General features: G+C 42.3%; 1 protein-coding gene across 4 annotated transcripts in view; it reads left to right on the top strand.

Annotated features, from left to right (window-relative positions):
- LOC132392509 (TRAF family member-associated NF-kappa-B activator-like) overlaps nt 1–24,919 on the top strand; it is a 99,627-nt gene that overhangs the window by 8,778 nt on the left and 65,930 nt on the right. For 2 of the 4 annotated variants that reach the window (XM_059966461.1, XM_059966459.1), the window contains exons 2-4: nt 9,179–9,266; nt 10,116–10,200; nt 19,360–19,514. In XM_059966461.1, coding sequence (XP_059822444.1) covers nt 9,213–9,266; nt 10,116–10,200; nt 19,360–19,514 — 294 coding nt within the window. In that variant the 5' untranslated portion in view covers nt 9,179–9,212. Of the gene's footprint in view, nt 1–9,178; nt 9,312–10,115; nt 10,201–19,359; nt 19,515–24,919 lie in introns of all 4 variants that reach the window. The other 2 variants (XM_059966458.1, XM_059966457.1) reach the window with 1 other exon arrangement.

Here is a 24,919-nt window from a genome sequence, read left to right as displayed (position 1 = left end):
CTTAAATATGACTAGTGTCCCCTTTTATTCAAGAGCCTGGATGGTTGAGGGGTAGTAATTCTGAAGCTCTTGTACCTTCTACCTGATGGCAGCAGCAAGAAAAAAGCATGGCCTGGATGGTGAGGATCTTTGATGATGGGTGCTGCTTTTCTATGGCAATGTTTCATGTAAGATGTGCTTAATAGTTAGGAGGGTTTTGCACGTGATGTATTGGGCCAAATCCACTATTCAATGATTCAAGGACAGCTTCTTCCCCTATGCCATCTGATTTCTGAATGGACATTAAACCCATGAACAAGAGAAAATCTGCAGACATTGGAATTCAAAGTAATGCACACAAAATACTGGAGTAACCTCAGGAGGAAACGAACAGCATCTGTGGAAGAGAGTAAGCAGTGGACATTTCAGGCGCAGACTCTTCATCAGGAGTGGAGGAAGAAGTACAAGGTAGTAGGTGATAGGTGAAATCGAGAGAAAGGGAGGTGTGAAGAGCGGGGAATCTGATTGGTGAAAGAGATAAAGGGTTGGAGAAGAGGGAATTTGATAGGAGAGGACGGAAGGCCATGGAAGAAAGGGAAGGTGGAGGAGCACTGAGGGAGGTGCTGGACGGTAAGGAAATGGGAATGGGGAATAGAGAAGGGGGGGCGCGGGGACAATTACTGGAAATTCAAGAAATCGATGTTTATGCCATCAGGTTGGAGGCAACCCAGACGGAATGCAAGGTGTTCCTCCAACCCAATTGTGGCCTTATCGCTACAGTAGGGGAGGTCACGGACTGACATGTCTGAAGTAGAATTGAAATGGGTGGCCACTGGGAGTTCCTGCTTTTTCTGGCTGATAGTCACGTAGGGAGCAATCCCTGTAGAAAGCAGAAAGTGGGGGAGGGTAAGATGTGCCTGGTGCTGGAACCCCATAGGACACGGTGGATGTTACAGAGGACGAAATGCTGGATACGGAGGCTGGTGGGGTGGTAGGTGGATGGGGTAAGGGTAGATGTGTGCGAAATGTGGGAGAGGGCAGCATTGATGATGGAGGAAGAAAAGTCTCTTCCTTTGAAGGAGGACAACATCTCATTAGTTCTGGAATGAAAAGCCCCATCCTGAGAGCAGATGCAGTGGAGACAGAGGAATTGAGAGAAGGTTGGCATTTTTTACAAGTAACAGGGTGGGAAGAGGAATAGTCCAGGTAGCTGTGAGAATCCGTGGGTTTATAAAAGGTATCGGTGGACAAACTGTCTCCAGAGAGATCGAGAAAGGGAAACTGGACCAGGTAAATTTGAAGGCAGGGTTGGAAGTTGGAAGCAAAATTGATAACGTCAACAAGGGTTGCAGGAAGCAGCACCAATACTGTCGTCGATGTAGCGTAGGAAAAGTTGGGGAGTGATACCAGGTGTAGGCTTGGAACGTGGACTGTTTCACAAAGCCGACAAAAAAGCAGGCATAACGGGCTCGTGAGTGCTAATTGTTACCCCTTTAATTTTAAGGAAGTGGGAGGGGCCAAAGGAGAAATTACTGAGAGTGAAGATCAGTTCCGTCAGATGGAGAAGAGTGATACTGGAGGGGAACTGGTTGGGTCTGGTGTCCAGAAAGTAGCAGAAGGCTTTGAGGCCTTTCTGATGGGGATGGAGGTGTATAGGGACTGGGCATCCATGGTGAAAATGAGACGATTAGGGCTGGGGAACTTGAACTCAATGAAAAGGTCAAGAGCGTGTGAAGTGTCATGGATGTAGGTAGTAAGAGCCTGAACCAGGGAGGATAAAAGGTATGCAGACATAAGTTTGGTGGGGCAGAAACAAGCAGAAGCAATAAGACCATAAGATATAGGAGCAGAAGTAGGCAATTCGGCCCATCGAGTCTGCTTCCCCACTCAATCATAGGCTGATCCAATTCTTCCAGTCATCCCCACTCCCCTGCCTTCACATACTCTTTGATGCCCTGGCTAATCAAGAACTTATCTATCTCTGCCTTAAATGGGTCCACCTGGACAGGCAGGTTTGTGGATCTTGGGAAGGAAGTAAAAATGGGAGGTACAACTCAGGGAACTTTGAGGTTGGTGGCAGTCGACCCATGAACGCTACCTCACTAATTTAATTTAAATATTTAAATTAAGTAGTGCAAAAAAAGTGTGTGTGCGAATATATACACAGACATACTATAATTCCGTTTTTATTATTATGTATTGCATTCTACAGCTGCCATAAAAAGAGGAAAGTTCACAGCATAAACCAGTGATATTAAATCTGATTCTAATTTAGGTGACAGATTTTCAATCTGTGTGAGGACTATTCCAGATAAAATTAAGTCCATTTTGACAGCAGTTATGTTGGTCAATGCTGGACCAAGGGAAGGATGTGTGTTACTCAATGACGGGAGTGAACAAGCCTGTCAGTCCAGTGATTACATTTTAAAAAGTTAGTTATTGAGAAAGGAAATACTGGTGTCCCCCGCTTTATGAATGTTCACTTTACGCCGCTTCACTTTTACAAAAGACCTACCTTAGTAACCTGTTTTCACATTACGAAGAGGATTTTTGCTTTTACGAAAATTTTTCCCATATAAATTAATGGTTCTTCACTTTACGTCATTTCAGCTTAAGAAAGGTTTCATAGGAACACTCTACCTTTGTAAAAGGGCGGGCGGGGGGAGACACCCATAGTATTCCTAAGTGAATCTAATTTTCGTGAAGGAAAGTAAGCAATGTCCATTGATGGGCACCCATTTTAAAGGTGTTTGTTAGTCTTCATATGTAACAATTTCAATATTTTTTTTGCATTTCATTTGAAACAATAACTTGTATTTATGATTATGTTTTGAAAATTAGGTCAGATTTTAATTAAAGAGCAGCATCTCTGCCTTTGAGCGCATAAACAGGAAGGAGAAATGAGGAGCTTGGTGTCCAGTGATTTTCTTTCACTTGTAGTTACTAATTTAATGTTATGTGAGTTGTGAAATACAGTTTAAAATTCCAGTAATGACAATGCACTGATGTTGCATCGTTATGTTGTACTTGTGTAGGAAAATGTTTTCTCCCATTTGCTCAGGGTACTTTGACCCAGTCAAAGTTGAGCTTTCCATAAATGTATTATTGGCCTAGCACAAGAATGAAGACTTTTCCTAATCAACTTGTGTTTATGTCACAACAGAATAGAAAAAAGGGCTTTTAAAGCATCACCTTCACCTTATCGCAGCAATCTTTGTGGTGATGTACCGTTTGTCTCTGCTTCTATTTATATTATTTTGTCAATGTAGTCACATTACTTTTGTGGCAAGTGAAACCATAATTATGGGGATTAATTGGAGGAATGTTTCACCCTATTGTTCCATCATGAGACAAAAACTCAAAAGTGAATAGTTTTCCAGGAACAGCATTCGTCATCATCGTTTTGTGCAGTGTCGTATGACGTAGGTCTCAGTGTCTCATGAAAGGATCAGTGTCAAACCTCGCTGTCAGGTGTGGGTAAGTGTGCCCAACGAGGGTCACCAGTTTTGGGGGGGGGGGGGGGACAGATGGTAAGCTGCAACAGTGCATTAGTGCAAGGGATTTTATTTAGTGCCAGGTGGAAAAAAAAACGCAAAAGCTGCCCGAAATTTGTGAAGAAAAGAGGTGTTTACAAATAGAAAAATGAACACAAACATGTAAGTGCATAGTAATTACAAATATACAGAAGCTTTCTCCACAACACATTTTGTCATTAACTTTCCAATATAACTATTCACCAACCATCAAGTCCAATCCATCACCTCTCAGCAAAGCCAGACTGCAAGTTTAAATCTGCCTGCATAGGGTGTCATGCATCTGCTCCCACTAACCCAGGCATCATTTTAGGATGTCCCAAACTGACCCTCTGGTCTTTTGGGGCCATTCTGCTGTCTACAAACCGACGTACCAGTGTGAATGAAAATAAATGAAACTGCTTGGAATGCCTGTGTCTTGAATCCTTATTTTATCAGCTATAAACCAGCAGAGCACGTTAACTGAAGGGATTGTTGTGATTAGCCAAGCTAGTGATTGCTTTTTCTGTTGGGGTGTGTAAATGGAACTGCAGAATGGGAGGGCAAAATTTGTAAACTACTGGGGAAACTAGATCAGGGACAGAACAAGGAGGAGTGACTAACTGGGCAAAGAGGTAAGGTTAGCGGGAGAATTAGCATTAACAACCTGTCCTGTCACAGTCAGGTTTAGGCAAATGTGCTGCCCAAGCAAATTTATAATATTGGACTTCAAACATACCACAGACTTTTAACAGACTGAAGTTCAAAGGATATTTATTATCAAAGTACGCACATCACGATATACCACTCTTGAGATTCATTTTCTTGTGGGTATTTGCAGTAAATAGAAAGAAACACAATAGTCATTGAAAATCTGCACACGGCAAAGATGTACAAACAGCCAATGTGCAAAAGACAACAAACTGAGCAAATACAAAAAGGAAATAAAAATAATAAATTTTGAGAACGAGTTGTAGAGTCCTTCAAGGTGAGTTCATAAGTTGTGGAATCAGTTCATTGTTGGGGTGAGTGAAGTTATCCCCTCTGGTTCAGGTGCCTGATGGTTGTTCCTGAACTGGTGATGTGGGATTTGAAGATTGTGTATCTCCTTCCTGATGGCAGCAGTGAGAAGAAAACATAGTCTTGATTGTTGGGGTTCCTGATGGTGGGTGCTGCTTTCCTGCGACAGTGCTCCTTGTAGATATGCTCAGTGGTGAGAAGGGCTGTATTCACTACTTTTTGTACCCCATTCCAGGGTGTTGGTGTTCCCATACCACGCTGTGATGCAACCAGTCAGTATACTCTGCACCTAGAATTTGTAGAAGTTTGTCCACATTTTAGGTGGCATGCTGAATCTGCACAAACCTCGAAGAAAGTGATGCTGTCTTTGTAGTGGCACTTGCATGCTGGGCCCAGGACAAATCCTCTGAAATGATAACGCTGATGAATTTAAAGTTGCTGACACTCACAGCCTCTGATCCCCTGATGAGGAATGGTTTGTGGACCTCTGGTTTCCTCCTCCTGCATTCAACAATCATCTCTTTGGTTTTGCTGACATTGAGTTGGAGGTTGTTGTGGCACCACTCACCCAGATTCTCAGTCTCCCTCCTGTATACTGATTCGTATATGAGGAAAAAGAAAAAAATTGATATAGTATATAAATCAAAGAGCAAGAAATCAACAGATTGGAATGGATATGATATGTAGTTAATTAAAAATATCATTGACTCTGTTGTGAAACCACTGACTCATATTTGTAATCAGTCTTTGATTGCTGGAAAATTTCCCAATAAAATGAAAATAGCCAAGGTCATTCCAATATAAAAGCCGGTGATAAACATGTATTTTCAAATTATAGACCAGTTTCTTTGCTCTCACAGTTTTCCAAAATATTGGAAAAAAATATTTGTAAGAAGGTTAAATAATTTTATAACAAAACATAATATACTCTGTGAACAGCAATATGGTTTCAGAAAAAAAAAACAGTAGCACAGTAGCACTAATAGATTTTGTAGAAGAAATATCAAACGGTATAGAAAGAAATGAAGACACTGTGGGAATATTCCTTGATCTTAAAAAAAGCATTTGATACCATTGACGATAAATTATTATTAACAAAATTAGAAAAACATGATATTAGAGGGATGGCATATGACAGGTTAAGTAGTTATTTGGAAGACTGTGTGTACATATAAGCAACGAATTCAAAACTTCAGAGGGTAACTTGTGGGCTTCCTCCAGGTTCAGTGCTTGGTCCATTGCTATTTTTTTTGTATATAAATGATATTTGTATCGTCTCTGAGACATTAAAATGTATATTATTTGATGATACAACTGGGGAAACATCTGAAACAACTTTTGGATACAGTAGAGAAAGAACTAAAAATTATAAAGAAATGGTTTGATACTAACAAATTATCACTGAATCTAAGTAAAACTAAATTCATAATATTTGGAAACCGTGTACCAAACTTGTATAGTAAACAGAATAAATGATGTTGAAATTGATAAGGTATCAATCACTTTTTAAGAGTGGTAAATCACAAATAAATTATGTCAAAGCAAAACTGTCAAAGTCTATTGCAATACTGTACAAAGCGCAAGATTTCTTAAATCAGGAATCTTTGTATATGTTATACTGTTCACTTATCGTCCCATACATGACTTGCTGTGTAGAGGTCCATGAGCTTTTATGTGTTGATTTGCTGCCGCAAGATTGGCTGATTCAATATTTGCATTAATGAGCAGGTGTGCATAATAAAGTGGCCACTGAATTTAGATACTGATTTGATTGCAATCACAAACATCGGAAACAATCTTCCTGCATCTAGCCTGTCCAATCCCTTTAGAATTTTATACGTTTCAATAAGATCCCCCCTCAATCTTCTAAATTCCAGTGAGTATAAGCTTATTCGATCCAGTCTTTCTTCATATGAAAGTCTTGCCATCCCAGGAATCAATCTGGTGAACCTTCTTTGTACTCCCTCTATGGCAAGAATGTCTTTCCACAGATTAGGGGACCAAAACTGCACACAGTACTCTAGGTGCGGTCTCACCAAGGCCTTGTACAACTGCAGTAGAACCTCCCTGCTCCTGTACTCAAATCCTTTTGCTATGAATGCCAACATACCATTTGCCTTTTTCGCCGCCTGCTGTACCTGCATGCCCACCTTCAATGACTGGTGTACAATGACACCCAGGTCTCGTTGCACCTCCCCTTTTCCTAATCGGCCACCATTCAGATAATAATCTGTTTTCCTGTTCTTGCGATCAAAGTGGATAACCTCACATTTATCCACATTAAATTGCATCTGCCATGAATTTGCCCACTCACCTAATCTATCCAAGTCACCCTGCATCCTCTTAGCATCCACCTCACAGCTAACACCGCCGCCCAGCTTCGTGTCATCTGCAGACTTGAAGATGCTGCATTTAATTCTCTCGTCTAAATCATTAATATATATTGTAAACAACTGGGGTCCCAGCACTGAGCCTTGCGGTACCCCACTAGTCACTGCCTGCCATTCTGGAAAGGTCCCATTTACTCCCACTCTTTGCTCCCTGCCTGCCAACCAATTCTCTATCCACATCAATACCATACCCCCAATACAGTGTGCTTTAAGTTTGCACACTAATCTCCTGTGTGGGACCTTGTCAAAAGCCTTTTGAAAATCTAAATATACCACATCCACTGGCTCTCCCCATCCACTCTACTAGTTACATCTTCAAAAAATTCTATAAGATTCATCAGACATGATTTTCCTTTCACAAATCCATGCTGACTTTGTCCAATGATTTCATCTCTTTCCAAATGAGCTGTTATCACATCTTTGATAACCGACTCTAGCATTTTCCCCACCACTGATGTCAGACTCACGAGTCTATAATTCCCCGGTTTTTTTCTCTCCCTCCTTTTTTAAAAAATGGGGTTACATTAGCCATCCTCCAATCCTCAGGAACTAATCCAGAATCTAAGGAGTTTTGAAAAATTATCACTAATGCATCTACTATTTCTTGGGCTACTTCCTTAAGCACTCTGGGATGCAGACCATGCAGACCATGTGGGGATTTATCTGTCTTTAATCCCTTCAATTTACCTAACACCACTTCCCTACTAACATGTATTTCCCTCAGTTCCTCCATCTCACTAGACCTCGGTCCCCTACTATTTCCGGAAGATTATTTATGTCCTCCTTAGTGAAGACAGAACCAAAGTAGTTATTCAACTGGTCTGCCATGTCCTTGTTCCCTATGATCAATTCACCTGTTTCTGACTGTAAGGGACCTACATTTGTCTTGACCAAACTTTTTCTTTTCACATATCTATGAAAGCTTTTACAGTCAGTTTTTATGTTCCCTGCCAGCTTTCTCTCATAATCTTTTTTCCCTTTCCTAATTAAGCCCTTTGTCCTCCTCTGCTGGTCTCTGAATTTCTCCCAGTCCTCAGGTGTGCTGCTTTTTTTTGGCTAATTTATATGTTTCTTCTTTGGACTTGATACTATCCCTAATTTCCCTTGTCAGCCACGGGTGCATTACCTTCCCTGGTTTATTCTTTTGCCAAACTGGAATGAACAATTGTTGTTCATCCATGCGATCTTTAAATGCTTGCCATTGCATGTCCACCGTCAACCCTTTAAGTATCATTTGCCAGTCTATCTTAGCTAATTCACGTCTCATACCTTCAAAGTTACCCTTCTTTAAGTTCAGAACCTTTGTTTCTGAATTAACTATGTCACTCTCCATCTTAATGAAGAATTCCACCGTACCATGGTCACTCTTACCCAAGGAGCCTCACACGACAAGATTGCTAACTAACCCTTCCTCATTGCTCAATACCCCATCTAGAATGGCCTGCTCTCTGGTTGGTTCCTCGACATGTTGGTTCAGAAAACCATCCCGCATACATTCCAAGAAATCCTCTTCCTCAGCACCCTTACCAATTTGGTTCACCCAATCTATATGTAGAATGAAGTCACCTATTATAACTACTGTTCCTTTATTGCACGCATTTCTAATTTCCTGTTTAATGCCATCCCCAACCTCACTACTACTGTTAGGTGGCCTGTACACAACTCCCACCAGCGTTTTCTGCCCCTTAGTGTTATGCAGCTCCACCCATGTCAACTCCATATCCTCTAGGATAATATCCTTCCTTTCTATTGCGTTAATCTCCTCTCTAACCAGCAATGCTACCCCACCTCCTTTTCTTTCCTGTCTATCCCTCCTGAATATTGAATATTCCTGAATGTTGAGCTCCCATCCTTGGTCACCCTGGAGCCATGTCTCTGTGATCCCAACTATATCATATTCACTAATAACTATCTGCACATTCAATTCATCCACCTTGTTGCGAATGCTCCTCCCATTGACACACAAAGCTTTCAGGCTTGTTTTTACAACACTCTTAGCCCTTATACAATTATGTTGAAAAGTGGCTCTTTTTGCTTTTTGCCCTGGATTTGCCTGCCTGCCACTTTTACTTTCCACCTTACTACTTTTTGCTTCTACCCTCATTTTACACCCCTCTGTCTCTCTGCCCTTGTTCCCATCCCCCTGCCACATTAGTTTAAAGCCTCCTGAACAGCAGTAGCAAACACTCCCCCTAGGACATTTTATTTTATATATTTTATAAAATATTCTGAAGTTGATATGCAAGTGTTTATAACAAGCATTTTTTTGTGTTGCAGATATTTTTAACTATGTAATATCACTTCGGTAAATATGGATAAGAATATTGGGGAGCAACTCAACAAGGCTTTTGATGCATATCGTCAGGTATGTGTGGAGAGAGACAACATCAAGAAAACATTAGAGCAACGGGTACGTAATCTGTTCATAGATTATTGAGTACTAAATAGAATATAGCAGGTGTGAATTTCAATGAAAATTAATGAATTGTCTCAAGTATCTAGATGAGGATCTGAATTAATTACAGTGATTTACATTTTCTTATGGCTTAACAAATTTAACAGACGTGTTTACTAAATTCCTTCTGTATCTCTTAATAACTATTGGATATCACAACATGATACAAATGTTTGGATTTTGGCTTTGCAGTCCTGTGCAAAAATCTTAGGCCCATACATATGGCTGGGGTGCTTAAGACATTTGCACAGTACTGTAGTGATTTTATTTATTGCACTCTACTGCTGCTGCAAAAAAATCTTAACATATGTGAGTGATAATAAACCTGATTCTGATATAGGTCTCTAATGTGGGCTGAGAGTGGGAAGGGGGCAAGGAGAGGGGAATCAAGATTGGAAAAAGAGTAAGGGAGAGGGGAGGGTGCAGAAAGCACCAGAGAGACATTCTGTAATGATTAATGAACCAATTTCTTGGAATTAAAGGACCTTACCTGGTGTCACAGGGCCGGGTTTGCCTGTACTCGTGCCACTCTGTGCCCCTGCCACCTATCCCATATCCCTCCCACGACACTCTACTCTCGCCATTCCCAACATCCTTTGCTTCTGCCAGATTTTTCGCTCCACGCTGACAAACTGCGAAAGTCTTGGGCACCATAGATGTGTACTTTTGTAAAACATCTGTATTTACATTATGTTATAGAATCAGCTATTTTAGACGAAGTTAAAAGAATTATTTGTACAAATTGTATTTTGTTTTCAGATTTCTGCCTTAGAACAAACTCTGGAAAAGAAACAAACTGTCATTGCAAAATTACAATCACAGGTTGCCTCTACCACCCCCAGAGGTAAGTGGTAGCTGTCAAATAATCCAATTACCACTATTACTTAAATTCATCAGGCCAGCCTGTGTGTTTTTTTTTATACCTAGCCGCTCTGGGGTTATTCTTTGCAATGTACGAATGAGTTTGTTTTGAAATACAGTGGATTCCAATTAATTGGGCCATCGGTTAATCAAGGCAACTGCTTATTTGGGACGACTCTTAAAAAACAAAAGCTAAATCAAGAAAATAACTGGGATTCCCTTCGTTTATTTGGGACACTATGCCACTTAATTCAGGTAGGAAACTGTTGCTGAACAGTTTCTAACTAGCATCAGTTGCATGCACTGGCATGGCTGTTAGACACTACATACACCATGCTTAGAGCGAACAGTTTTTAAATAGCGTCAGTTGCGTGTATTTGTGTTCAAAAAGCAGTGATTTTTGTCACTGATAGTTGGTGAGAAATAAGCTGTAAGGCAATTCAGGACTGATTTGCTGAGTGTGTTTTCAAGCATTGTGGCTTGAGAAAGCCAGAAACCTCCAGGAGAAAAAATGAAACGATTTCACTACTTCAACAGGTTAAGATCTATGAAGAATTTGAAGCTATCAACAATCACCCAGTATGTTACAATGAAAATGAAGATTTGGAGGATGCTGTTGTTGAAAGCATTTGTGTATACCTGTGCAGTGAATAAAAACAGTGGATATTATGGGCTGAAACCCTTTCCATAGATGCCGCCTGATCTGAGTTCCTCCAGCATTTTGTGTGCGTTGGTTTGGATTTACAGCATCTGCGGACTTTCTCGTGCTTACAGCTTGCTCGCCATACTTTACTGCCCTGGCTTGAGTTTTAACTGTATGCAGACAGGACACAATATCTATGGCCAGCACCAATCAACGGAGCCCTCATTATGACTATTTCCATGAAACTTCTGCTAAGTGGGGCAGCCCCTTAATTGAGCCAAAATGTCCTGTCCTGATGTGTATTAACCAAATCCACTGTTCTTAGTTTCTAATCCTTTTGCGTGGTATTCCTCAACTGTATTTTCCTTGGGCTGTCTTCAATTCATCAATGATGGCTGCATGTTTCCTTTTTCTCCTTTGTTCTCTTTTTGCTGTCACTATCCTGCAACATCCCCCCCAAAAAAAAAACTTTGTGAATAAGGCTTTGTTCACTCTCTTGGCACTGATTTCTGGTTTTAACTTTTACTCCCATAATTGGAAAACAGATGGAATGAAATCCTACTACTAATCATTGTATTTCTAATTTTGCGCATAACATAAATTGCTTAACTGTGATGCCATCTGCCAGCTTTATAAACGCTTAGATGAATTGCTTTTACTTTGTATATTGCCTTTTTTACTGCATTAGAATTTACTAAGATAGAACAGTATCACATTTACTCTTGCTTTTTTATACTTTTTATAATATTTAGTTTTTAATGTTTCACCAGATTTTGCCCATTCTTCTCTTTGTGAATTTTAAATCTCCTTCAGAATGATAGAGATTGGGGGTTACTAAGGTTAACATTTCAAAGACTGGAAATCAGGTGTTAAAGCACTGATTTGCAGTTTTAATTGAGATGATTTGGGGTCATATTTGTTCACTTGAAGCAGGTCACTCATTTAAATGTTTTGTATTACAGTAGGCAGAAGATTCCCTTTTAGTTTAACACATGTGAGAAGTATGTTGTTCTTTACATTATAGGAGGAGTCAGATTTGTGTTCACTTTGGTCTTTGGGGTTCTGACATTTCTGTCATTCTTTGGGGATTTTTGCTTTGTTTGGTGGATGTCTGCAAAGAGTAAGAGTTTGAGGTTGTATACTGTATACATTCTCTGATATTAAGTGGAACCACTGAACTTTCTGACATCTGTTACATCATGTAAAATGTTACATCATTTTACTCTTTTTATCCATATTTGGACAAGGCTGTGATGAGGTCCAAAGAGGCACTTACTGTACTGTTGACAGCCTATTCAGATTTTTAGGTAATGCCTGTGTTTTACATATCCTGAAATCCACTTGGCTGAAGGCGCAGCTCGGATTAAGATTCATTTATTTATCACATGTATCTCGAACCATGGAGTGAAATGTGTCATTTATGTTAACAACCAACACAAACTAAAGATGTACTGGGGGCATTTTGAAAGTGTCACCACACATTTCTGGTGCTAACATAGTGTGCCCACCATGTTCACTAGAACATAAACAATGAAAACTGCAGCAAAACAAAGCAACACACGCAAAATGCTGGAGGTACTCAGCAAGTCAGGCAGCATCTATGAACATGAATAAACAGTGAATATTTCAGGACTGGAAAGGAAGGGGCAAGACATCAGAATAAAAAGGTGGGGAGAAAGAAAGGAGGATAGCGAGAAGGTGATAGTTGAAGCCAGGTGGGTAGGAAAGGTTTGGAGAGAAAGAAATCTGATAGGAGAGGAAAGTGGGCCATAGGAGGGAGGGGAGGAGGAAGGGACCCAGGGAGGGGGGGGGGGGTGATAGGCAGGTAAGAAGAGGTAATGGGCCATAATGGGGAATAGAAGAAGAGGGGAAGGGAAAAGAACATTTTTTAAACTGGAAGGAGAAATTGATATTTCTGCCATCAGGTTGGAGGCTAGCAAGATGGAATTGAATGTGTTTCTCCTCCACTCTGAGGATGACCTCATTGTAACAGAAGACCAAGATGTCGGAATGGGGATGGAAGTTAAAAGTTTGGTCACTGGGATGTCCCTCTTTTGGTGGAGGGAGTGGACGGTTCAACAAACCATCTCCCAGTTTACGACCAGTGTTACCAAAGTAGAGGAGGCTGTACTGGGAGCACCGGACACCTATAAGCACCAGACAAGTTGTGTGTGTGTGTCTGTGTACATATACACACGGTGATAGGGTCTCCTAGGATCTCCTTGGGAGATGGTGGACATTATAGACAATGATGTGTTGGATGCAGAGGCTCATAGGGTGGTACAAACGCTATCACTCTTAAGTTGGTGGGAAGATGGAATGAGCGCCAATGTTTGGGAAATGAAGGCGATGCGAGTGAACACAGTGTCAATGGTGGAGGAAGGGATAGCCTATTCTTTGAAAGAGGACATCTCTGATGTCCTGAAAAGTCTCATCCTGGGAGTAGACATGACAGAGATGAAGGAACTGAGAAAAGGGAATAGCATTTTTTTACAGCAGTCAGTGTGTGAAGTGGTATAGTCAAGATATCTGTGGGAATCAGTAGGTTTATAAAAGATGTCACTCAACAGTTTGTCTCCAGAGATGGAGACAAAGAGATCGGGAAAGAGGAGAGAGCTGTCAGAAATGGACCAAGTGAATTTAAGAGCAGGGTGAAAGTTGGAGGCAAAGTTGATGAAACTGATGAGCTCAGCATGGGTGCATGAAGCAGCACCAATGCAGTCGTCGATGTAGTGGAAGCTTTACCAGGGAAGGCTTGGAATGTGCACTGTTCTATGTAGCCAATGAAAAGGCAGGCGTAGCCAGGACCCATGTGGGTGCTCATGGCTATTTCTCAAGCCTGGAGAAAGGGGGAGGAACCAAAGGGAAAAATTGTTATAGGTGAGGACCAGTCCTACCAGATGGAGGAGGATGGTGGTGAAGAGGAACTGGTTTGTTCTTTTATTGAGAAAGAAGTGGAGATTTTTAAGGTCTTCTTGATGAGAGATAGAAGTGTACCCATGGACATCTATGGTATAAATAAGGCCGTCAGGACCAGGGAATTGAAAGTTAAAGAGGAGATCAAAAGCATGTGAAGTGTATATGTAGGTGGAAAGGTACTGAACCAAGGGGGAAGGAATGAAGTTGAGGTATTAGTTCAATGTGTCAGAAGCAGGCAGAGACAATAGGCCTACCTGGATAGTCAGGTTTGTGGATGGAGATAGAAGCAAGTAGTGCAGGGTAAGGGAACTATGAATTTGGCGGCAATGTGTCAGATATATGAGTTATGACCAAAGGAAAAATGGCTGGAGTCACTTTCAATTTAATGTGAGGGTGCATATTAGGTGAGTCCAAAATGAAACTTGCAAAAATTAGTGAAAATATTGAAAGGAAAACTGCCAATATTTACAGAAAGATATTTACCAGAAAACACAATAATGGCTCCGAACTTATTATGGTTCGGTGTGAATTCTGGATTCTTGATCTCTCCCCACTGAGGATGAAGAGCACTTTTTCTTTATGGCTCAAGGACATGCCATCCTTAGTTACCCCAAGGTTAACTAAAAACTACACATGAGTTAGAATACGATGCATCCCACAATGTAGTTATAATCACGTTACAAAATAAGCAGAAGTAGCTACATTGAATACAGTATAGAAACAACATGCACATTTGCACATCCCCATTACTAAAGAAATGGAATATTCTGCCCTTTTGGTGGTAAAGACAGCATAAAGCCAACCTGAGTGCATCAGCTCGATTTATGACTATTATGAGAATATACCGGGGAAGACATTGAAGTGTGCACCGACAGCAGAATGACAGGGCGATGTTTGTATATGTGTGAATGTGCCTGTGTAAGGATTGCATTTACTGAGTGATCTCCATCACACAGTTGATGGGAGTTCTCCAGAGGTGATGAAGTCAGTGATGATATCAGACGCAGTTTACTGACGGTCCGGAGTGGGGTCCCCTTCAAAGGGTAGGTGTGAAGGGGTGTCTGAGTTGCTGGCCTCAGCAATGCAGAGATCAGTCCACTACACTACAACAGCGCCCCTTTTGTTTGTGGGTTTGATGCTAAGGTTGGGATTGGTGTGGAGAGAGAGGAGGGCAGTGCGCTTAGAGGGGGTAAGGTTCGAGGAAGAGAGAGAGGAGTGCAGCAGTCGAGCCAGGTGATAACTCATTGGCAATTTGAGAAGGCAGAGAACCAGAGCGGGGACACAGTCTTCTGGGCTTCCAGTCTCCATTGGGCCTCCGACTTCCCCTGTGTGCTCGAAGACTCATACACCCAGGGCTTCAGTCATTAAGCCTTGACTGCTTTCTTTGTACTGCCACTTGCATGCTAGGCCCAGGATAGATCTTCTGAAGTGATAACGATTTCCTTATGAAGAGGACTGGCTCCGAGATCGCCAGTTTCCTCCTCCTGTCATCAATAATCAGTTCCTTGGACTTGCTGACATTGAGTGAGAGGCAGCACTCAGCCAGATTTTCAATTTCCCTCCTTTATGCTGATTCGTCACCACCTTTGATTCAGCCAATGATGATGTTGTTGCCAGGCAAACTTAAATATGGCATTGGAGCTGCGTTTAGCCTCACAGTCATACGTATAAAGCAAGTGGGGGGGTTATACACAGAGCGTTGTGATGCACATGTGCTGATAGAGATTGTAGAACAGGTGTTGTGTTGATCCGAACTGACCGGGGCTTGCAAGCATCCAAAGTAAATCAAGCATCCAGTTGCTAAGGAGGTATTGAGCCCTAGGTCTTGAAGATTATTGATTAGTCTTGAGGAGATGATGGTATTGATTGCTGAGCTGTAGTCAGTGAAGAGCTCCTGATGTATGCATCTTTGCTGTCCAGATGTTCTGGGGTTGATTGAAGAGTCAATGAAATGGCATCTGCTGTGAATCTTTTGCAGTGGTGGTTAAAATGGACCGGATCCAAGTTGCTTCTCAGGCAGAGTTGATATGTTTCAGAACCAACTTGTCAAAGCACTTCACTGTGGATATAAATGCTACTGCATGATGGTCATTGAGGCAGATCACCATGTTATTGGGCACTGGTATAACTGAAGGCGGGTACCGCAGACTGCCGAAGTGAGAGGATTAAGAATCTCAGTGAACACTCCAGCCAGTTGATCAGCGCAGGTCTTTGGTGCTCAGCCAGGTACCCCATCTGGGCTCGATGTTTTCCGTGGATTCGCCCTCCTGAAGGATGCTCTCATGCTGGCCTCGGAGACTGAGAGTTACAATAGGATCTGTGGTTTTGTCAACAGATGGGAGTAGCCTGCTGCCAGTCCACAATGATGGCCATTGTCATCACGGTGTCAGCCATGCTTGGGCCTCACATCTCAGGGCAGAGCTTCTGTGTCATTCGTTCATGATCCGCTCTCACGGGCAGCCTATGCACTTTGCCATGGCAGCTAACTCCAGAGTGAAGAGATCTCAATGTCAGTGTCTGGTGGCATTAGTGATGACAGGTCTTAGCTCTGTGTTATCATGCACCAGAGCACAGCCCAAGTCAATGTCTTTCTTCTCACCACTGATGTTGCCTGGAATAAAGTGTATGTTTTATGAGAATAGGTTGGATCTTTTTGCTTTGAAGTGGAGAAGGCCGAAAGGATGTGTACAAAATTGTGAGGGGCACAGATTTTCGTTCATTATGTGCCATGTCATATGATGTCAGTGAATATGGTCTTTCTTTGACAATGATTGTTCTTAGCAAATGTTTCTAAAGAATTGCTTTGCCATTGCCTTCAGGGCAGTGTCTTTACAAGATGGGTGACCCCAACAATTATCAATACTCTTCAGAGATTGTCTGGTGGCAGTGATCGCATAACCAGGACTTCTGATATGCACCAGCTGCTCAAACGATCATCTGCTACCTGTTCCCATGGCTTCATGTGACCTTAATCGGGGGCTAAGCAAGTGCCACACCTTGCCCAAGGGTGACCTGCAGGTTAACGAAGGGAAGGATCACCTTACATCTCCTTTGGTAGAGATATAACTCCACCTGCTACCCTATAGATAGGGTAAACAGTAGTAAACTTCTCCCATAGCCAGGGATGTTTATAGCCAGAGGACAAGGGCTTAGAGGAGATACACGGAAGAATATTTTTCACCCAGAAGTTGATTGGAATTTGATAAACTGTGGCTAACAAGAGACTCTAATTTAAGAAATGTTGTCATGAGCAAATGAATGACCAAGGTATGGAGGGCTATAGATCCAAGTGCTGATAATTGGGATTCGTAAAGAAGGTCAGAGAAAGAGTTGGCCCAAGGATCTATTTCTATCCTATATGGCACTTGAAGTACAACATAGCTGTGAGTAATCAGATTCAAGTGCACAATTGTGAATTAATATCCTGAACAGATGCACTAAGGATGATACTAGTGTAATTGAAATCATCTTCTGTTGCTGTCTTCTTTTTACATTTCTCAGAAATGTATAACTGTCGAAGTGCAGGAATAGTCTGGTCCATATACAGAATACCCTTGTCGGTCTTCTTCTGGTTCTTGTGGGGCAGCTAGAGAATAAATGTTTTGATTTGGTCTTACAAACAAATTTTTCTCAATGAGTAATCTCTACCAACCTTGAACTAGGTGATGAACTGACCCTTTCCTTCACAATCAAATCTCTATTAAGTGAGACAGAATCTCAAGTAAATTTTATTTTAAGTTCCTGGAATGTTGCAACTCTTCCCCCTTTCTTCCTCATAAAATCAGACATATATCATAGAATTTCTTTTAGAACTTGGCTTAGATCTCTGCACAGCTACTACAGTAGCCAAGGTTACTGGCTAGCAGGCATGCATGGTTATTAAATGGATTTATTGGAGTCAGGAAGAACATTAAAAATCTTTTTAAAGTTGTTTGTACTGCAACCTTCTATTTAAACAACTGCTACTTGTAGTTATTGGCTTAGGAAATATCTTCCTCTGGTGAATGTTAATCAAACAAACCACTCTCCTCTCCTATCAGATTCCTTTCTCTCCATCCCTTTATCTTTCTTACCCACCTGGCTTCACCTATCATCTTCTAGGTATTCTGCTTCCCCTTCTTCCACTGGTTTATTCTAGTGTCTTCCCTCATCCTTTCCAGTCCTGAAGAAGGGTCTCAGCCTAAGAGGTTGACTGTTTATTCATTTCCATAGATGCTGCCTGACCTGCTGAGTTCCCCCAGCATTTTGCGTGTGTTGTTTAACAGCTCTTTGTTATCTGTTTAGATTTAAGAAAATTCAGTTTAATATTTGTCTTGGATACTGATGCTTAAATGTTATGCAATGTGTTGCAGTAATGGTTAAAGTGGGATGTAACACTATTGTGTTCAACAGGTGATGCAAACTGTATACAGATTCTGCAATGCTTCTAAATCATTATCTATGTGAGGGGGAGAATAATACAATAATATTAAACATTTAGTGTCATCATCTCATCATTTATTCTGAATCTTTGTAGACACCCACTATTATTTGTAAATCTCTCCTGCACTGCTGCACACAAACTTGCAGGCTTACTTTGTAACTACAGTGCTATTCATTGAAAACTTACAAGACTGCATAAAGAAAATTCATCCACTCAGTTCCATATCAACAGCACTTGATGCTTCCTCTGCCTTTAAATTGTCACACTTTGTCCAACTTGCTGTTCGAGGCGGGGAGAAATTTCCTTCAGCTAATTTTTAGGAAGACCATAGCTGTTGTCTTAAGGTTTGTTCCCTTGATGAGCTTTCACCCTCGGAACTATTTATCAATAAGATTGCAACCTTGGCCCCGTATTTCACCTGGAATAATCTGATTGCATTGCACACTGTCATTGATAGTAGTGGTTGTCCATCGTGTCCGACGATGACAGGAGACGTGAGCAACGGAAAGGCTGTTGCACTGGGGGAGTCCTACTCTCTCACCTCAGCAGTCCAGGTCCAGTGGTACAAAAAGCATCACAAACTGGTTGCAGTGATGACCATGGGCTCTTATGTGCCTTGTCATGCCCTTCACTCTCCACGGAGCATTGCAGAACCGCTTCCTGGCTGTTGCATTTCACTGTAGATTTCATCCACCCTGTCTGCCAGAGCTGACTCCACATGCTAGGGCAGGCATGTCTCTATCTCACCGAGGTGTGAGGACCACTAACTATCCTCACCTGGGTTAGCCTGCCTGTCGAAGCGATGTACTGGGGTGTGGTCGCTGTTGCTGAATGGCCTGTGCTGTGCTGTAGTATTCTAGTGTTCTAGTGAATAGGTGGTCGAGCTTGCCCTTGTATCTGATCTCAACCTTTGATCAGGGAGGTCCGAACTGAACGTTTCACTCATTGGAGTGAGTGAGTTTTACAAATCCAAAGCTCTTCTGAAAAAGAGAGGGATAAGTTGTACATAAAAAGAGAGCATCTTTATTGCTTGAACTAAAAGTTTTAATTGACTAAATAAGAGAAAGAGAAATAGAGGCATCAGTGAACAATGATTTGCCACTAGCAGGTAATGGTTGCTTTCACATTGATCTTGTTTGGTACTGAACTCTTTGCAGGTAATCTTCCTGGTCAAGTTCAGGCTCTGGAGACCTTCCCACAAGTAACTGAGGGTGACTTGCTGAAAGTCAGAAGAAATGAGGCACCACATCCTGCTGCATCTGAATCGCTGGAGGATTTGAAAGTAGCATTAGAAAGGGAAAGACTTTCTAAGGTAAACTTAATTCGTGTAAAATTACAAATGACTGGAATGAATGTGTAATCTTAACATTTAAATTGTGTTTGTATATGCGGCTCGTCAATCTTGGAGGGATTACGTCAAAGTCTGATTTAATAACAAAAGGTGTACTTCCAGCAGGTGTCATTGGAAAATGATCGGAAGGTGCTGCCTGCTCACTTGCATTATTCCTTGTACCAAAGGTATAGTGGTGCATTGCAGGCTCAGCTGAGGTTGACTAGCCTTGTTTCCTCAGAGGAGTCAAACCTAAGATTCGACAACCATCAATTTGTCCCTGGTTCCTTTTACTGGGTTGATATGGCAGCATTCATAGAGGGAAACGGACAGTCAACATTTCAGGTTGAGACCCTTCACGTGGACTGAGAATAGTGTGAAAATAGTCAATATAAAGAGGTGAGGAGCAAGGACTGGCAAGTTCTAAGTAAGAGGCCGTGATTGGAGGATGGAGTCAGGTGGAGGAGGAAAGAGTGGAACTAGTGGCCGTAGCTGGAGGTGATGGGTGATGGCCAAAAGGCATGAGATGATGGAACTTGGAAAGAAAGGAAGGCTTCAAATAAGAAGTAGGTTGGGCAATTTAAAAACAATGGGGGGAGGGGGAGCCAATGGGAGGACTGTTGGCGACGGGCAGACAGAGTAGTTGGGGAAGTGGGGAACCAGGCACCGGGGGGGAAGGGTTTATAGTTGGTGGGGGGGTGGCAGGTGAATTGGAAAGGATGAGCCCCTGCGTAAGTCAGAAGGGGAGCAGGTTACCTGAATTTGGGTAATATAGTGTTCATGCCATCAGGTTGTAGACCACCCAGGCAAATTCTAAGGTGCTGTTCGTCAAGCACATCTGCTCCCATGCACTCTCAGATTTAGTTATTTATCTTTAAGCAGCTGTCTGTCTTTGCTTAAACCCCGATCCTGGAAACAGAAATAGTTTTAAAATTCTTGTACTGCCAGATGCTGAATCCCGACACCTACCTAGCTCTCACTGAATGCTGCCTAAATCCAGACTACCAATGCTAAGAATCAGGACTGAATCTTGGATTATCTTTCCAGGTAACTTCCCCTTTACTGAGACTCAGATTTCCGTTCAGGAACCAGATGTCGATTTGTGGTACTGCGTCAGAACTTCGTGTACAAATTGGAATAAGTTTATTGTTCCCCCCATGTACTGAGTTATGATGAAAAGCTTGACTAACATACTAACTGGCTGCATCACCATCTGGTATTGGTGGGGCAGTGTGGCGGGTGGTCACTGCACAGGATCGAAATAGGCTGCAGAAAGTTGTGAACTCAGTCATCTCCTTCATGGGCACTAGGACATTCTCAAAGAACGATGCCTCAAAAAGGCTGCATCCATCGTTAAGGATCCCCATCATCCAGGACAATGCCCTCTTCTCATTGCTACCATCAGGGAGGAGGTTCAGGAGCCTGAAGGCACACACTGAATGTTTCAGGAACAGTTTATTTCCCTCTGCCATCTGATTTCTGAATGGACATTTAAAATCAGAATCGGGTTTATCATCACCAGCATGTGCTGTGAAATTTGTTAACTTAGCAGCAGCAGTTCAATGACATACATAATCTAGCAGAGAGAGAGAAAAAAAGAATAAAAATAATAATAATAAATAAACAAGTAAATCATTTACATATATTGAATAGATTTTAAAATGCGTGCAAAAACAGAAATACTGTATGTTTTTTAAAAAAGTGAGGTAGTGTCCAAACATTCTACATCCGTTTAGGAATTGGATGGGGGAGGGGAAGAAGCTGTTCCTGAATCGCTGAGTGTGTGTCTTCAGGCTTCTGTACCTCCTACCTGATGGTAACAGTGAGAAAAGGGTATGCCTTGGGTTTTGGAGGTCCTTAATAATGGACGCTGCCTTTCTGAGACACAGCTCACTGAAGATGTCCTAAGTACTTTGTAGGTTAGTGCCCAAGATGGAGCTGACTAGATTTACAACCTGCTGCAGCTTCTTTCGGTTTTGTGCAGTAGCCCCTCCATACCAGACAGTGATGCAGCCTGTCAGAATGCTCTCCACGAAACAACTATAGAAGTTTTTGAGTATATTTGTTGACATGCCAAATCGCTTCAAACTCCTAATATAGTCACTGTCTTGCCTTCTTTATAATTGCATTGATATCTTGGGACTAGGTTGACACCCAGGAACCTGAAGCTGCTCACTCTCTCCACTTCTGATTCCTTTGAGGATTGGTATGTGGTCCTTCGTCTTACCCTCCCTGAAGTCCACAGTCAGCTCTTTCGTTTTACTGATGCTGAGTGCCAAGTTGTTGCTGTGGCACCACTCCACTAGTTGGCATATCTCCCTTCCGTACACCCTCTCACCACCACCTGAGATTCTACGAACAAAGGTTGTATCGTCAGCAACTTTGTAGATAGTATTTGAGCTATGCCTAGCCACACAGTCATGTATACAGAGGGTAGAGCAGTGGGCTAAGCGCACACCCCTGAGGTGTGTCAGTGTTGATTGTCAGTGAGGAGGATATGTTATCACCAATCCGCACAGATTTTGGTCTTCCGGTTAGGAAGTTGAGGATCCAGTTACAGACGGAGGTACAGAGGCCAGTTTCTGCAACTTGTCAATCAGAATTGTGGGAATGATGGGATTAAATGCTGAGCTATTGAACCCATGACCACAACTTCACTTTTTTTCTTTTTGCACTATTTCATTTTTTAAATTTATATATATGCGCACATACATTCACACACACACACAGTAGTTACATTATTATTATGTATTGCAATGTACTGTTGCATAACAAATTTCATGACATATGCCAGTGATATTGAACTAGATTCTAATTATTCATACAAAGCAACTTATTACTCAGTGCATTGAGGAAAAATAAGATAAAGTAATATCAAATGCTGAATAAAGTTTAACAGCTACAGAGAAAGTGTAGTGCAGGTAAACAGTAAAATGCAAGATCTTTACAAGGTAGTTCGTGAGGTCAAGCGCCAGTCCTATTGTACTCAGATCTTCTTCAGCAGTCTTTAACAACAGGGTAGAAGCTGTCCTTGGGCCTTTTGGCACATGCTTTCAGGCTTCTGTATCTTCTGCCTGATGGGAGAATAGAAAATGTTCAGGGTGGGTGGTGTCTTTGATTATGCTGGCTGCTTTACTGAGGAAGCGCGAAGTATAGACAGAATCCATGGAGTGGAGACTGGTTTCAGTGATGCGGACATAGCTCAGTAGAACATTGCAGTTTCTTGCAGTAATAGGTAGAACAGTTTTCTTTGTATGGTGGCTGGATAAAAATTGTTAAGGGACAAAGAGAATGTGCCAGGTTTCTTAAGCCTCCAGAGGATGTAGAAGCATTGGTGAGCTTTCTTCGCAAAGGTAGAACCAAAGTTCAAAGTAAATTCATTATCAAAGTATCACCATATAAAGTTCAGCCCTGCTTCATTTTATTGTAGGCATAAACAGTAAATAGAACAAACACAATAGAATCAATGAAGATAGCATAGTGGTTAACACAGTGCCTTGCAGTACCAGTTGCTCCGGTTCAATTCCCACCTGCTGCCTGTATGGAGTTTGTACGTTCTTTCCGTGACCGTGTGGGTTTTCACCAGTTGCTCCGGTCTTCTCCCACAGTCCAAAGGCATACTGCTAGGTAGGTTAAGTGGTCATTGTAAATTGCCCTGTGATCAGGATAGGATTAAATCAGGGGTTGCTGGGCAGCACAGCTTGAAGGGCCAGAAGGGCCTATTCTGCACTGTATCTCAATACATTAAAAAGAAACTTGCCCCCAACAGGATGGACAAACAATCAAGGTGCACAAGACAACAAATTGTGCAAATTTTAAAAGAAAACAAATAAGTGATCAATAAATATTGAGAAGATGAGATGAAGAGTCATTGAAAGTGAGTCCATGGGTTGTGGTAACATTTCAGAGATGGGGCAAGTGAAGTTATCTCCTCTGGTTCAAGAGCCTGGTGGTTAAGGGGTAATAACTACTCTTGAACCTGGTGGTGTGAGTCCTGAGGCTCCAGTACCTTCATGATGGCAGCAGCAAGAAGAGTGCATGGCCTGCATGGTGGGAATTCTTGATGGATGCTTCTTTCCTGTGACTGTGCTCTGTGTAGACTAAGACAGGTGATGTTCACTTCTAGGAACTTGAAGATCTCAACGCTTTAAACATCAGCACCTGTGCTCCAAAAACAAACTTTCTTCTCTTGGTTTCTCCAATGTTTATGACAAATGTAGAATTTGCACTGCTTTGGTAAAGCAGCTATCATAATCAAAGATACCCTCTTCTCCCTGCTCCCATTGGGCAGAAGGTACAAAGTTTGAAAGCGCCAGGCACAAGGACAGCTTTTGTCTTATTATTAAAACTATTGAATGGTTCCCTCGTGTGATAAGGTAAACTCTTGACCTCACAATCTTGTCGTGACTTTTCACCTGTCCTCCTGCATGGCATTTATCTGTATTACACCATAAGACATAGGAGCAGAATTAGGCCATCTGGCCCATTGAGTCTGCTTTACCATTTCATCATGGCTGATCCAATTTTCCTCTCTGCCCCAGTCTCCTCCCTTCTCGCCATATCTCTTCATGACCTGACCAATCAAGAACCTATCAACCTCTGTCTTACGTATACATAAAGACTTGGCCTCCACAGCTGCCTGTGGCAAAGAGTTCCACAGATTCACCACTCTCTGGCTAAAGAATTTCCTCCTCATCTCTGTTCTAAAAGGACGCCCTGTACCACGTCGTGCTGGACGTTGGGGGGAAGGAGGAGGTTTTCACGGTGGACCGCCTCAAGCCGGCCCATGTGGACCTGGCGCAACCGGCCGAGTTTCCGGTGCCTCGGCGCAGAGGCCGACCTCCCAAGCAGGTTCTGGCCCAGGCTGTGGACATTGGGGGGTGTATCGCCGGTTCTGGGGGGGGGTTATGTGGCAGCTCATTTCCTAGCGTATGCGAACCGACTCACAATTAGATAGCCTACGGGGGTTTGCGAGCACAGAGCTTTGGAGCCTCTTCGCCATGGGGGGCCGGTTGACAGAGGCTTAAAAGTGAGGCTGAAGTTTTCGAATAAAGTTTTTCCTTCGACTGCAGTTACCGACTCCGTGTCGTAATTTTAGCGCTGTTTGTAGCACACCGCTACAATTGGTGACCCCGACGTGATTCGAACACGCAGCCTTCTGTAACTGCAGTCGAAGGAAAAACTTTATTCGAAAACTTCAGCCTCACTTTTAAGCCTCTGTCAACCGGCCCCCCATGGCGAAGAGGCTCCAAAGCTCTGTGCTCGCAAACCCCCGTAGGCTATCTAATTGTGAGTCGGTTCGCATACGCTAGGAAATGAGCCGCCACATAACCCCCCCCCAGAACCGGCGATACACCCCCCAATGTCCACAGCCTGGGCCAGAACCT

Source organism: Hypanus sabinus, chromosome 4 (genome assembly GCF_030144855.1).
Source record: "Hypanus sabinus isolate sHypSab1 chromosome 4, sHypSab1.hap1, whole genome shotgun sequence".
Lineage (NCBI taxonomy): Eukaryota > Metazoa > Chordata > Chondrichthyes > Myliobatiformes > Dasyatidae > Hypanus > Hypanus sabinus.
This window is presented reverse-complemented; position numbering and strand designations above follow the sequence as displayed.